The sequence below is a fragment of the Staurois parvus genome, unplaced genomic scaffold, assembly GCF_062004578.1.
Source record: "Staurois parvus isolate SC_StPar_1 unplaced genomic scaffold, SC_StPar_1.0 ptg000019l, whole genome shotgun sequence".
In the NCBI taxonomy this organism is placed as follows: domain Eukaryota; kingdom Metazoa; phylum Chordata; class Amphibia; order Anura; family Ranidae; genus Staurois; species Staurois parvus.
Window position 1 is genome coordinate 29,690,652 of NW_028317815.1, and position 14,674 is coordinate 29,705,325.

The window sequence follows — 14,674 nt, forward strand, 5'->3', positions numbered from 1 at the left end:
GCAGGATTTTGTTTCTATTTTTTTGTGGTTCATTTGAGGTCAGAGGTCACTTTTATCTGATGTCTGGTCCATAGCAGTTTTTTCTTGCTGTGAGGATTCCTCTTTAAAAACCCTGGGCTCTTTGTCTCTAGTAAATTTGGGCCTAGCTTTGCTAATTATAATTGTCCTGCTGCTGGCCAATTTTACAGTGATGTATTATCTCCAATCTCATAAGTAAAACACTTTCCTGTGCTCTTTGTCTTTAGTACATTTTGGCCTATCATGTCTCAATAAAACTGTCTTGCTACTGGCCAATTTTACACTTTTGCATTCTCTGCAGTACATTCATTTATGTAATAAAGCCCCAGGCTGTGCTCTTTGTCTCCAGTAAATTTAGGCCTAGCCTTGCTATTAAAAATTGTCCTGCTGCCAGCCAATTTTACACTTCTGCGTCATCTGTGGTGTCTTAACTCAAGTGGTAAACCATCTGTGGATCGATGACCCCTAAAGGAGCCAATGGAAATTATCTGCGGCCCCCTTACTTGTCCAGAGGCTGCCCACTCTGTTGCCTGTCCCGGTAGCTTATTGACTTTGGAATGAATATATTTAATATCATTGTGACATATGGATTGATTATGGTATTATTTATTGAATCATTTACAAGATTCAGTGCACATTTTTTTGTATTAAGGTTTGATCCACTCATTGATTTATCATATCTTAGTAGATTTATACAGTGGGGATCGAAAGTTTGGGCACCCCAGCTAAGAATTTGTATTAATGTGCATAAAGAAGCCAAGGAAAGATGGAAAAATCTCCAAAAGGCATCAAATTACAGATTAGACATTCTTATAATATGTCAACAAAAGTTAGATTTTATTTCCATCATTTACACTTTCAAAATAACAAAACAAAAAAATGGCGTCTGCAAAAGTTTGGGCACCCTGCAGAGTTAATATCTTGTACTGCCCCCTTTGGCAAGTATCATAGCTTGTAAACGCTTTTTGTAGCCAGCCAAGAGTCTTTCAATTCTTGTTTGAGGTATCTTTGCCCATTCTTCCTTACAAAAGTCTTCCAGTTCTTTGAGATTTCTGGGCTGTCTGTCACGCACTGCTCTTTTAAGGTCTATCCATAGATTTTCAATTATGTTGAGGTCAGGAGATTGTGAAGGCCATGGCAAAACCTTCAGTTTACGCCTCTTGATGTAATCCCCTGTGGATTTCGAGGTGTGTTTAGGATCATTATCCATTTGTAGAAGCCATCCTCTCTTTAACTTCAGCTTTTTCACAGATGGCATCAAGTTACCATCCAAAATTTGCTAAAATTTTATTGAATCAATTTTTCCTTCTACTCGTGAGATGTTCCCTGTGCCACTGGCTGCAACACAACCCCAAAGCATGATTGATCCAACCCCATGCTTAACAGTTGGACAGAGGTTCTTTTCATTAAATTCTGTGCCCCTTCTTCTCCAAACGTACCTTTGCTCATTCTGGCCAAAACGTTCAATTTTAACCTCATCGGTCCACAGAACTTGTTTCCAAAATGCATCAGGCTTGTCTATATGTTCATTTACAAAGTTCAAACGATGATTTTTGTGGTGAGGACGTAGAAGAGGTTTTCTTCTGATGACTCTTCCATGAAGACCATATTTGTACAAGTATCTCTTTATAGTGGAATAGTGTACCACAACTCCAGTGTCTGCCAGATCTTTCTGGAGGGATCGTGCAGTCAAACGTGGGTTTTGAATTGTTTTTCTCACAATCCTGCGAGCTGTTCTGTCTGATATTTTTCTTGGTCTTCCAGATCTTGCTTTAACTTCCACTGTTCCCGATGACTGCCATTTCTTAATTACATTCCGAACAGAGGATATTGACATCTGAAAACGCTTTGCTATCTTCTTATAGCCTTCTCCAGCTTTGTGAGCGTCAACTATTTTCAGTTTCAGTTTTCTAGACAACTGCTTAGAAGAACCCATGGTGCTGATTGTTGGGGCAAGGTCAGATGAGTCTGGGCATTTAAAACCTTTGAGATTGACATCACCTGGTCTTCCCAGACGATGATTGAGAACAATCCATGACACTGGCAGGTCTCAGCTTTGCAAAGGGGGCAGTGCATGCTATAAATTCTGCAGGGTGCCCAAACTTTTGCAGATGCCATTTTTTTGTTTTCTGTTATTTTGAAAGTGTAAATGATGGAAATAAAATCTAACTTTTGTTGACATATTATAAGAATGTCTAATCTGTAATTTGATGCCTTTTGGAGATTTTTCCATCTTTCCTTGGCTTCTTTATGCACATTAATACAAATTTTTAGCTGGGGTGCCCAAACTTTCGATCCCCACTGTATATATTTATTCATCTATCTAGTGTTTAGAATTTATTGTTTTGCGGTCTTTGCACTGATAACGCTTCACTGTTTGCAATATGATTTTAGATTGTGTCCATAGATATTCTTTAAAGCTGAATTCCAAGCAGTTAAAGTGGTTAAAACTTGATGACTAAGATATAATAGATGTCCTCAACTCAGAATCGTTGGCTGCAAGGCCATCCTGAAACCTCCTTAAAAATCCCACCAATATTATATAACCAAATTACCAAAACATTCATTTAAAACAGAAACAGTCAAAAAGGTTGCTGATCTTTGAATGCACTAAACACATATTGTATTTGTGGAACTACTTATTTTTACATAGGCCCCAAGCTGCAACACACCAGCTCAGGGACGAATATCGCAACTATGCGCAGAGACCTCCATGTTCCAAACTCTGTTAACCAGTATGCGTACGAGGACACCATACCATGGATGGGTTCCCTAACATTAGACTAACCATACATTTTTAATCCTTTAAAGATCACAAACGCCAGATTGCTTTGGCAACCAACATAAAAGCCGTGAGAAAACAGGGAGGGTGGGTGAGAAGTTCCATCTTCGTTTGTCAGCTACCAACATTACCTGCAGCTCTCCACCCTATCCTGAACACCACGAAGCCCATCCTGGACCACAATGGCCCACAATCAGGTAAATGATTGCAGCATTTGGTCAAAACATGAACCCTTTTTAAACATTTCTTCCCTGTTAAAGTGGTACTAAAGACTGAAGTTTTTTTTTTACCTTAATGCATTCTCTGCATTAAGGTGAAAAACCTTCAGTATGCAGTTTCCCCCCTCAGCCCCCCTTTATACTTACCTAAGCCTGATCTCAATCCAGCTTTGTGCACAGGAGCAGAGGCTTTCTAAGCTCTCTCCTTCCTCAATGGCTCAAAAACATCAGCAGGAGTCATTGGCTCCAGCTGTCAATCACATCCAGTAAGGAGGGAGCAGGGGATGGGGCTCAGGTTGAGTTGTGCTCTGTGTGTATATGGACATACAGTACTGGTTTGGGAGTGAGCATGCATTTTTGTACACTTGCAGCTGAGTAAAATGTTATGATTTCATTACTATGATTAGAACTAAAAAAATACAAAAATATTTAGTTTTTTTTCTTTTTATTCAGGTAGATATTACCACTTAAACTCTCATATCTGTGAAACCCTTATGGACCAGAGCAATTTTTACATTTCCACTCTGGTCCTGTTTAGATTGCAATAACATTGTCATTACTTAAAGCAGAGTTCCTCCTGGAAAAAAAAGTCAGCAGCTACAAAAACTGTAGCTGCTGACTTTTAAAATACAGCCACTTACCTGTCCCTAGGTCCAGCGGTGTCCTCACCACCACTGGTTTCACCGGCCATCTTCTTTCCCTGGTGTCGGCATCTTCAGTGTGGGCACCCAGCTGTGACAGTTTGCGGCATCACAGCCCACTGCGCATGCACGAGAAGCACTGCTCTTTGTGAATGGTCCCGTAGTCTTCTGGGATCTGTCACGTGTCCCAGAAGACTACAGAGAGGGAGGGTAGGAGGACAACTTCAGCTTCCGATCGCCTAGGCGATCGCAGCGGAAGTGGGAGCGGGTACCTGTCAAATTCGGGTTCCCGTTCCCCCCCGCTCCCCAAAGGTGCTAATCCTAAATAGGAAGCGGGGGACAAAGGCTTAAAACGGAGCTTCCCCTTTTGGGTGGAGCTCCACTTTAAGTTACTACATTAATACATATGTTATTTTTGTGGAGACAAATTGGTTTTAATTGGCAATATTGTCTTGCTTGTTATTTTCTATTTAATCTGTAAACAAAAAAACATGTAGAAAAATGACAAAAAAATTTAGAAAATTAATATTTTGTTGGCTGCTTCTGCTGTGTAGAAAGCAATTCCTGGCTGCCATTTTGATAGCCAGTAATTTCTAGGAATAAGAGAATGATGATTTGAAGAGCTGGCTACTTGTCTTCTAAAATATCCATTTTTATTAACCACTTGCCCTCTGTCCTATAGCAGAAGTACTGCAACAGGGTGGCACGGATGTGCAAATTCACGTACATATACGCGATTTGCATTTCAGGGTAGGGGGCGCTCATGTGCAGCGTCCTACCCGAGCCGCTAATGGCTGCTGGGGATGTCAATCACCAGGTTCCGGCTGGCAATTCCCGGCTAGGACTCGGTGATCATCGGCAGGGCTGAGAGGGGAGAGATCTGTGTGTAAACACAGATTTCTCTCTTGTCAGCATGGACATGCTGCTTTGTATCTTTCTGCACAGCAGCATGTCTCCCAAGTAAAACACAACACAGCACACAACACAGCCCTTTGATCGCCCCAGATGTTAAGCCCTTCCTGCCCAGTGTCATTAGTACAGTGTCAGTGATTTTATTAGCACTGATCACTGTATTAGTGTCATTCGGATGTCAGTGGCAGTTAGTTCCCACCCAGTGTCAGAATGCCCACCGCAACCCAGCTATAAGTCGCTGATTGCCGTCAATACTACTCTAAACAAAATTTAAAATTCCAGTATATATACTGCCATTTGTAGACACTATGACTTTCACATAAACCAATTATTATACAATTATTAAAGAAATTAGATTTTTTTTTTTTACTGGATATATTTTATAACAAAACTCATATATATATATATATATTTTATTTTTTTCCCGAAATTGTCCGTCTTTTTATGTTTATAGCAAAAAAATAAAAAAAACGCAGAGGTGATCAAATACCACCGAAAGAAAGCTCTATTTGTGTGGAAAAAATTACAAAATTTAATTTATGTACAGTGCTGCATGACTGCACAATTGTCAGTTAAAGTAACGCAGCGCTGTATTGCAAAAAACTTACCTGGTCAGGAAGGGGGTAAATTCTCTGGAGGGTAAGTGGTTAAAGCGGTGCACAGTTAAAATGGCTTACGCATTTCAGCAATAAGTCTTCAGGGTTTTGATTAAGGTGTATTGCTGAAACGCGTAAGTCATGTTATCTGTACACCTTACTCACTTTAATAAAGATGAATATTCAGGAAGATGAGTAGTTGGCTCTTCCAGTCATTATTCTCAAGCTGTGACTGTATTGGGTAGACACATAGAGCCAGAGCACCAACAGTTTGCCTCTGAGGGGAATATACCTGGCCGTAACTTCCTTCTTTTCAATTTCCAGGAATAGTAGCATGTGGAGCAGAGCTGGACATAAGAACCATGTCCTATAATCGTTTCTGACGTTCTTAGGCCATATCTCTTACATTCAAAATTCTCAAGTCATTACAGTAAAGATGGTGTATGAATTTTGTCCACTCTTTAATCCAGCCAGCGGGTGGTACTCTAGGCTCTTTTTCATGTACTTTCTAGGACAATGCTGAGACAAGCTGGGTGTTTACAGAATTAAATAACTCAAGCTGAAATGTACATACATAAGTGAATATACATAGACAAAACTGCTCATGCAATGAGAGCATAGTTTTGCCTGCATCTGTAATATGCATATGCATTTACAATATTCATCTGGAGTGCCAGGCAAGGGAATATGAATTTTCAATTATGTTGAGCTTATAGCATGCTGCAACTACAATTTCCCTTTAAAACAAGCTCCACCAAAAAATGAAAGAACGTAATGTAAAATAAAATTTGTTTCAAATTAGTTTATATATTCAGTAAATACTACATGCACTTCAGCTTTAGTTCATAAGGAATATTGAAATATGAATATATACTACAAGTAGCTTAAAGTGTTTGATAAGTTATTGTCTAATAATCCATAATATTTAATTAATGAGCTCAATCAGAAATAAAGGAAGACAGACTTACCATTCGGTCTAAAAAATAAACACTCTATTAGGGCTCAGGGCATTTGGAAAACTCTTCTGAACGATGGAAACTGCTAGAAAATGTAGTTAAAAAACGTCAGTTTAGTTGCGTTTGCATACCGTGTTTATGCGCGTTTGCGTTTAGGAGCATTTTTAAAAGATAACCCAGAATGCACTGAAAAATAGTAAATAATTAACTATTTCAGACATTTTGAGAGAAATAGATAGAGCAGACGCAGAGAGAGCAGTATGTGTTGAGATTACCTGTCTTTTCTGGTTGTATTCACTATGAATCCCATCATAAGCATAATGCAGCACGTTTTACCATTTTTTCCTTCACACAAAACCTGGAACTGACTGCCCTGGTGTACTAGGTCCAATTGAATACATGGAAAACACTTTGCATGCATTTCTGATGATGAAAAAAAGCTCTGGACAGCATTTGGATATGGACCAGTCAAAAAATTCTTCTAAACGCAAACGCTTAAAAATGCGGTTAACCACGTTTACACACATTTACAAGTGTTTGAAACGCTGGTAAAATCTACTCCAATTTTGGTGTGTTCAAAAAAAATGACTGTAAACTCAAATGCCTGTAAACGACTGGAAATGACTATGTGTACATGGACAAATAGGTAAACATTAGGGAGAGTTCAGGGGCTGCTGAAAAAAATGCTGAATAGCTCCTGAACGTCAGTTTATCAGCTGCAATGTACATGAGCCCTTAGTCCTGTTATGTATTCAACATGGTTGAATCCTCAGTGAATATATTATTTCAGTTCTACATACTGTATTTCAGACAATGACAGACTAAGAAAAAGACACGACTGTCTAATTAATAAATTCCTGCACGTCCAAAAGTTATTTTGTTTTGTAGGTAACAGTTTCTTTTTACATGATGATTATACATGAAGAATTTAAAGGAGAATTGCAGTAATAGCATTCTTTACATAGTTACATTGGTCCAGCTTGGAACAATGTAACTATGTATATACCATACCTGTGGGATCCCTCTAGAATCTGGAAATCACTGTTGTAGGCACTGCCAGGGGCGGACTGACTATTCGGGTACTCGAGCAATGGTCGAGGTCCTGGGGTCAGTAGGGGGCCCCATGAGATGCCCCTGGTATCTTTCAAAGGCTTTTTGGGTGTGATTTGAGTGTGGGTGAGGACACAGGGGCCCCATGATCCCCTATTGCCCGGGGGCCCTATAAGTTGTCAGTCCGCCCCTGGGCACTGCTACTCTAGCAATCTTCAGTTGCTTGTGGATTCCATGTTGAACGGCTGCTCTGCTGCATTGTGAATACAGGAGGTTGGTTGTTTAGTACAGGTGCCATTCAGAAATTGCTTTGCATTTTCTTGTTAAATGCAAAATGTTCTCAGATTTGACAAGATGGAGAAGTGATGTGGTGACATAATGCTCTTTTTTCTTCCACCAATCGTGTTTATTAAGCTACCCTTTTTTATACACAGTATTTTAACCTAACATTTTATAGTAGTTAGGATACATATTCAGTACAAACACTGTACATAAAAAGGTGTAAGGATGGGGATATTACTCCATTTCTGTAGGTTATAATCCTAGTAAGTCACCAGGTGTGGGTGTAGGTAGGTGGTGTAGGATATGGCATTAGTTTGCTTATGTACATTGTTTAATTTCAATTATTTCAACCTTGAAGGATATTGTAAAAAGCTGGGAAGAACATCATAAGAAAAGAAGCTGTTGTCTGGGTGTGCTTACTATGAAAATCGTTACTATCTTGGGAATTTTAGTCAATCAGATTTGTAATGAGTGGGTAAATTGGATTTGTAATATAAAATACAACAATACTTACATTATTGTCTTTTATAGTTATGACCTTTTATTTTTAGATTTATGACCTTTGTAGGGGGAGTGTGTTTAGCCCCCAGAAGGTGTTGGCCCTATTCTGCCATTAATACATTTTATAATTAAATTACCTTGGCCACTTTGGCATTTGCTTGGCGCTCTCATTGGATTGTATGTGTTTGGATTCTCAACTCTAGGTCCTTTCCCCTTTTCCTGAGGGTGGTCCCATTTTGTGAAGTGCTACCAAACTGAAGCTATTTGTACTTGTTTTGTAGTCCTGGTGAAGGGGGAAGGCTCCCAAAAGTATTCTGTCATGAATAAATTTGATCATTAAATGTCCTTTCCCTTTTTTTTTGAGGGTGGTCCCATTTTTTGTGAAGTGCTGATGAACTGAAACTAGTGTGCCCAGTGACTATTTCGATGACCCTTAGAAAATCCAAATCCAGCTCTCTGTTCTTGTGTTGGGACACAGCCACAGCGGGGGCAGCTTACTAAAAAGCGTGACTGCCCTGGCAAATTCAGGACAGTTGGCAAAAATGTTTATGTGATGAAAATATCCATGACAGAAATAGTATATAGGCAGAATGAAAGAAGAATTAAAAATTCATATAGAAGAACATTTCAGAAGATTCTGCAGGGATAGAAGCATCTTCTACAGTGAGTTTTACAACAAAAACTTTAAAGGTACAAGTTTTGGGGGAATAGAAGTTGTGAAACGTGACTTATGTGGAGGAAATGTTATTAAGAAAATGTTCAGAAGTAAATCTAAATAGATTTTTTTAATTAAATAGAATTGTTTCTGCGGGGTTATATATGGGTATCAAGCTGTTTGCATTTGATTGATTTTTTATTTGATTACTCTACTTTACGGTGCATTATTTTAGATCAATTTAATAAAGTTGTTTTTATTCATTTTTCTATTCCTTTAATTATTTTCAAGAATATTATCTCTTGATGTATGAATTTATTGGATAGTGATGTTTTTAGCAAATGTATTTAGGATGATAATTCAGTGGGAGAGTGCTTTTAATAGGATGCTCTTCTTGTATCCAGCCTTTCCTTGACAAAGGCTGGTGTTCCCAATTGAAATGCATCAGCAGTGAATTCACCAGCAGAGGAGAACTAACGTTTTTATTTTCCATCTTGGCAGTATTGCTTTATGCTGCAGACTATCAGTGTGTCGGGGTCCTGGTGGGTTTTTTCTTTTTAGCTCTCCTCCCTCCTTCCCAGAATATCTGTTTAACTGCTGCCACTTTTGAGGACTACAAGTCGCACAGTGAACCCAGCAGGTTTTGCTTTAGTGACTGACGTCTTTAGGCCTCATTCACAAGTGCGTTTTGGAGACAACTACAATTTCCTACAGGAGACTTGGGAAAGTGGGGTTTCCAGCAAACAGCTTGTGTCTAGGGTCAACCATCCACAGCTAATCCCTACATATCTGATTACATGCGATTGGTCACGAATGGCTGAGGGCACTGTCAGCTGCTTATTACCTTGTATAGAGCTTCCTGGCTGTAGCTGTTGATTCTCTCGCAGGGAATCATAGTCGGCCTTTAAACACATGTGTGATGAGTCCTTATGGAGATCATAGGTAAGTCACCTGCATCTGACAGGAGCACATAGACACCTGTGAATCATCACTTGTTATTTCATTACAAGATACATTGTTTAATTTGCAGCTCTGACCAACAGATATACTGCAAAGTATATTTTGGATGGAGATGAAAGTTTTGGGAAATATTAGGAAATGTTTTTTATCACAGCCCTAACCACCCTATCAGAAGTGGCCCCTGGCCTTTCAGACCTCAGTTTGGAAGTCAATAGGCATTGCAGAGTCTAGAGAAGTCCTAGGTGTTTCCTCAACTCTGATGTGTCATATGACACAGCTGAGGGGAGACCTGAGATTTCTTTCACTCTGATGGGTGCTGCTGCATCTGAGGTCTAGTAAGGGTATTTTACAGAGGGAGGGGGAAATTTGTGCTTTGAGCAATTGTAGATTAAAGGAGTAGATACTTGTACCGGAAGGGGGTATTTTTACTTCTGTGGTGGAAAATGTGTGCTAATTACTCCTGACCTCTGCACTGTTTGCTGCCTATTACTGTTCACTACGTACTACTGACCTCTGCACTGCACTGTTTGTTACATACTACTGACCCTTGAACTTGGCATTAAATACTACTGACCCTCACACTATGCGTTGCTCATAAGATCTGCAATGTGTACTACATATTACTGAACTCTGCATTACTTACCACTGACCCCTGCATTCTGTGGTACCCACTCCTGACCTGTAAACTCTTCCTTACATACTACTGATCACACTCTGAATTACTTACTGCCGACCCCTTCACTATGTGTTACATACTGTTGAGTTCTGCACTCTGGTTTATATAATACGGACCAATGCAAACTTTATACCTTACTGCATCTGCATCCTAGTACATGCATCATTCTAGTGATCCTTGCTCCCTACCATGTTGTTCAGGTAGATCTCAACCTCTCCAGGGTTGCCTACCTATGCATTTAAGGTATTTATAAAACACTTCCATGTGTTGAAAAAGCATTTGGTGATAACCCCTTTCATACTTACCAAGATTGTAAGCTCAGTCCAGGGGCTCAGTTAACACTGCCCACAGTTTAACTCAGGCCCATCTAGACCCACCCACTTACCAGAGTGACCAGCCCAAACCCCATTACTAATTATGCAATGATTAACTACCCACAGCCCATGGTCACCATAATGAATGCCCTAACGCAGTGGTCGGCAAGCCGCGGCTCGCGAGCCACATGCGGCTCTTTACAAACTTAAATGTGGCTCTTCTGTGTGCCGGGCGCCCGCTCCCCTCCGTCCTCTCGGGCGGCCGCCCCCCTCCCTCCTCTCGGGCGGCCGCCCCAAAAGTCAGGACAATGCAGCTGTCAGGATGTAGGCGGGGCAGCCAGGATGTAGGCGGGGCAGTGTGACGAACTCCTCTTCTCTCACAGTCCGCCCTGAAGACCAGAACGGCGCGGGAACACGGCGAGAGGAACGCGCGGAGCAAAGGTAAGTGAATTGACACAGGGGGGACTTACTATATGGGGGATGAATTACTATATGGGGGACTTACTATATGGGGGACGAATTACTATGGGGGGGGTGAATTACTATATGGGGGATGAATTACTATATGGGGGATGAATTACTATATGGGGGATGAATTACTATGGGGGATGAATTACTATATGGGAGATGTATTTTCAGTTTTAAAAATGTGGCTCTCAAAATAAATTTCAATCGTGGTTTTGGCGAGATTTTGCTCAGTTGAAAAAAAAGGTTGCCCACCACTGCCCTAACGGGTTACACCAGTGGTCGGCAAGCCGCGGCTCGCGAGCCACATGCGGCTCTTTACAAACTTAAATGCGGCTCTTCTGTGTGCCGGGCGCCCGCTCCCCTCCCTCCTCTCGGGCGGCCGCCCCCTTCCCTCCTCTCAGGCGGCCGCCCCCCTCCCTCCTCTCGGGCGGCTGCCCCAAAAGTCAGGACAATGCAGCTGTCAGGATGTATGCGGGGCAGCCAGGATGTAGGCAGGGCAGTGTGACGAACTCCTCTCCTCTCACAGTCCGCCCTGAAGACCAGAACGGCGCGGGAACACGGCGAGAGGAACGCGCGGAGCAAAGGTAAGTGAATTGACACAGGGGGGACTTACTATATGGGGGATGAATTACTATATGGGGGACGAATTACTATAGGGGGGACGAATTACTATATGGGGGAATGAATTACTATATGGGGGAATGAATTACTATGGGGGATGAATTACTATGGGGGATGAATTACTATGGGGGATGAATTACTATATGGGGGATGAATTACTATATGGGGGATGAATTACTATATGGGAGATGTATTTTCAGTTTTAAAAATGTGGCTCTCAAAATAAATTTCAATCGTGGTTTTGGCGAGATTTGGCTCAGTTGAAAAAAAAGGTTGCCCACCACTGGGTTACACTCATGTGCACATGCACAGCTCAAATAAGTGTGACACAGCATCATCGGGACTATGGTCCAAAACGCAGACTGTCCTGACAAATCAAGGACAGTTGGGATCTATGCTCTTTAATAAATAATGTTTCTATCCCTTCCATCATAGAGAGGGCTTGGAGTTTTTCTAAAATTTGTCCTAGAGCGAGAAGGGTCTTCCACTCAGCAAGCCCAAATATTACCCAGCTAAGGATGAAGGGAAGGACATTTAAAATGTGTGCTTTAATGTTTTGAACCCCATAAGTCCAAAAATGTTTTTTTCAGGGACAGTCTCAGAAATTGTGGTACAGACCAGTATGTTCTTTCTGACATTTGAGACACTTATATTAGTAAGATGAACCAAATTGATGGGGTTTAAGGGGATATATGGGCTCTGTGGAAGAGCCAGAAAAATATTTCTCTGTACTGTGTGGATATTAGTTTTGCCACATGTATGGAGTTAATTTACTAAAGGCAAATAGGCATTTCACTTTGCAAGGGAATTTTTCCTTAGCTTAGGTAAAGCAGTTATAAAGGCATTTTATAATATATACTGCACACTTATTGGGAATTTTTGTTTTACCAAAGACATGTAGCAGAATACATGTTGGCCTAAATTTTTGAAGAAATCTAATTTTATTGGATATGTTTTATAACATAGTAGAAAATGTAGGTTTTTTTTTCAAACTGTTCCATCTTTTTTCATATATTTAGCAAAAAACCCCCCCAAAAAACAGTAGTGATCAAATACTACCAAAATAACGCTATTTGTGTGGAAAAAAAAAAAATTTAATTTGCATACAGTGTGGCATGACTGAGCAATTGCCAGTTAAAGTAGCACAATTCTGAAAAGCAAAAAAATGGACTGGTCATGTAAGGGGTAAAATCTTGCGGAGGTCAAGTGGTTGAATATGTGCAAAATCCTACATAATTTGTACCTGTTTAGCTGAGCCATCTGTCCTGTCCTGTCCAGCTTTCTCCACCACACGGATGAAAGGATTTTTCTCAGCAGCAGAAAGTAGGGGGCAGGGATCTGATGTCACATACACTAAGGAGCTGGAGCACGATGTTAAGCGTAATCCGATAGCTGATTGGAGGAAAGTGACACATCCCCTTCTTCACGGGTTCGGAGAAATATAGAGCTGTGTAAGTGAATGATGCAGATAGAGAGAGGAGAGATCAGAGAGGAGCCAGATTCAGTGCCTTGGATTCAGGCTAACACAGACTATAGTGGGATGTGCTTTGTTCATTTTCATGGTTTACAACCACTTTAAACTGCTGGCTTTTTTGCATGTTTCCTTTACTTACAACAGCAAACCCTTTAAACTTACTGTTTTTCTGTTAAAAAAAGCTGACCAGTTATACTGTATTTATGTCAATATTGTAATTTCACAAGATTAATATAAAACTTTGTTTTCATTAGTGTTACTATTTAGGGGCCACGAGTGATGCAGCTACAAAAATTCTAAGTGAAGTTACTCGTCCTATGAGTGCTCATGTGCCAGTATCCAAAATCTGTGAGAAACTGAAGAAGATAGACATTCAGATCTGTGAGCTGAAATATGGTATGTGTTGGATAAGTATAGTCATTATTGCTGTATAACCTATTATGTCATATCATAAGGTCATTTAGATTAAGGTGACCAGATTTTCAAAGTGAAATCGGGGGACACCCTACTGACTACATCCACTTTTATTGTGGATGGGACAGAGGGTAACAGTGGGTGAGGAAAAGAACAGCATGCAAACCACATTGCACCAAATGTTGAGTGCAGGAGTGGACTGACAACTCATGGGGCCCCTGTGTCAATAGGCAATAGGGGATCATGGGGCCCCTTTGTCCTTGCCCAAACTCAAAAAAGCCTATGAAAAAGATACCAGGGGCATCTCATGGGGCCCCCTACTGATCCCGGGCCCTCGGGCAGTGCCCGAGTTTCCAAATGGTTAGTCCAGTACAGCAATCTCACAAAGTGCCATGGGTGTTTACTGCTATTGATTTCTTTCACACTCCTTCCTTCCCCCACAATGAACCACTTCCCAATCACCCTATAGCAGAAATACTGCTACAGGGCGGAAGGGCTGCGTGAAATCACGCATATGTACGTGATTTGCATTTCCGGGTAGGGGGTGTGCGTGCGCCACCCTATTCGCACCGCCATTGTCGCCTAGGTCCCAAGAAATACACAGCAGTATGTTTCCCTAGTAAAACACAGTTAACCCTTTGATTGCACCAGATGTCAACCCCTTCCTACCCAGTGTCATTAGTATAGTGTCAGTGCTGTTTATTAGCACTGATCACTGTAATAGTGTCACTGGGGATGTCAGTGTCAGTTAGTCAGTTCCCACCCAGTGTCAGAATGCCCGCCGCAGTCCCGCAGTCCTACTATAAGTCGCTAATCGCCACCATTACTGTTATTAAAAAAAAATTCCAGTGTATATACAACGCCATTTGTAGACGCTATAACTTTCACATAAACCAATTAATTTACATGTATTGGGATTTTTTTTTAGAAAAGACATGTAGCAGAATACATTTTGGCCTAAATTTATGACAAAATTTGATTTAAAATTTTTTTTACTGGATATATTTTATAGCAAAAAGTCAAAAATATATATATTTTTTAAATTGTCAAATTTTTTATTGTCTATTGCGCAACAAATAAAAAACGCACAGGCAATCAAATACCACTGAAAGAAAGCTCTATCTGTGGGAAAAAAA

General features: G+C 40.6%; 1 protein-coding gene across 1 annotated transcript in view; it reads left to right on the forward strand.

Annotated features, from left to right (window-relative positions):
- The window catches only part of CDNF (cerebral dopamine neurotrophic factor), a 53,614-nt gene that overhangs the window by 25,338 nt on the left and 13,602 nt on the right, over nucleotides 1–14,674 (forward strand). Inside the window, exon 3 of the mRNA XM_089686084.1 lies at nucleotides 13,379–13,520. Within this exon, the coding sequence (XP_089542210.1) occupies nucleotides 13,379–13,520 (142 nt within the window). The remainder of the gene's footprint in view (nucleotides 1–13,378; nucleotides 13,521–14,674) is intronic.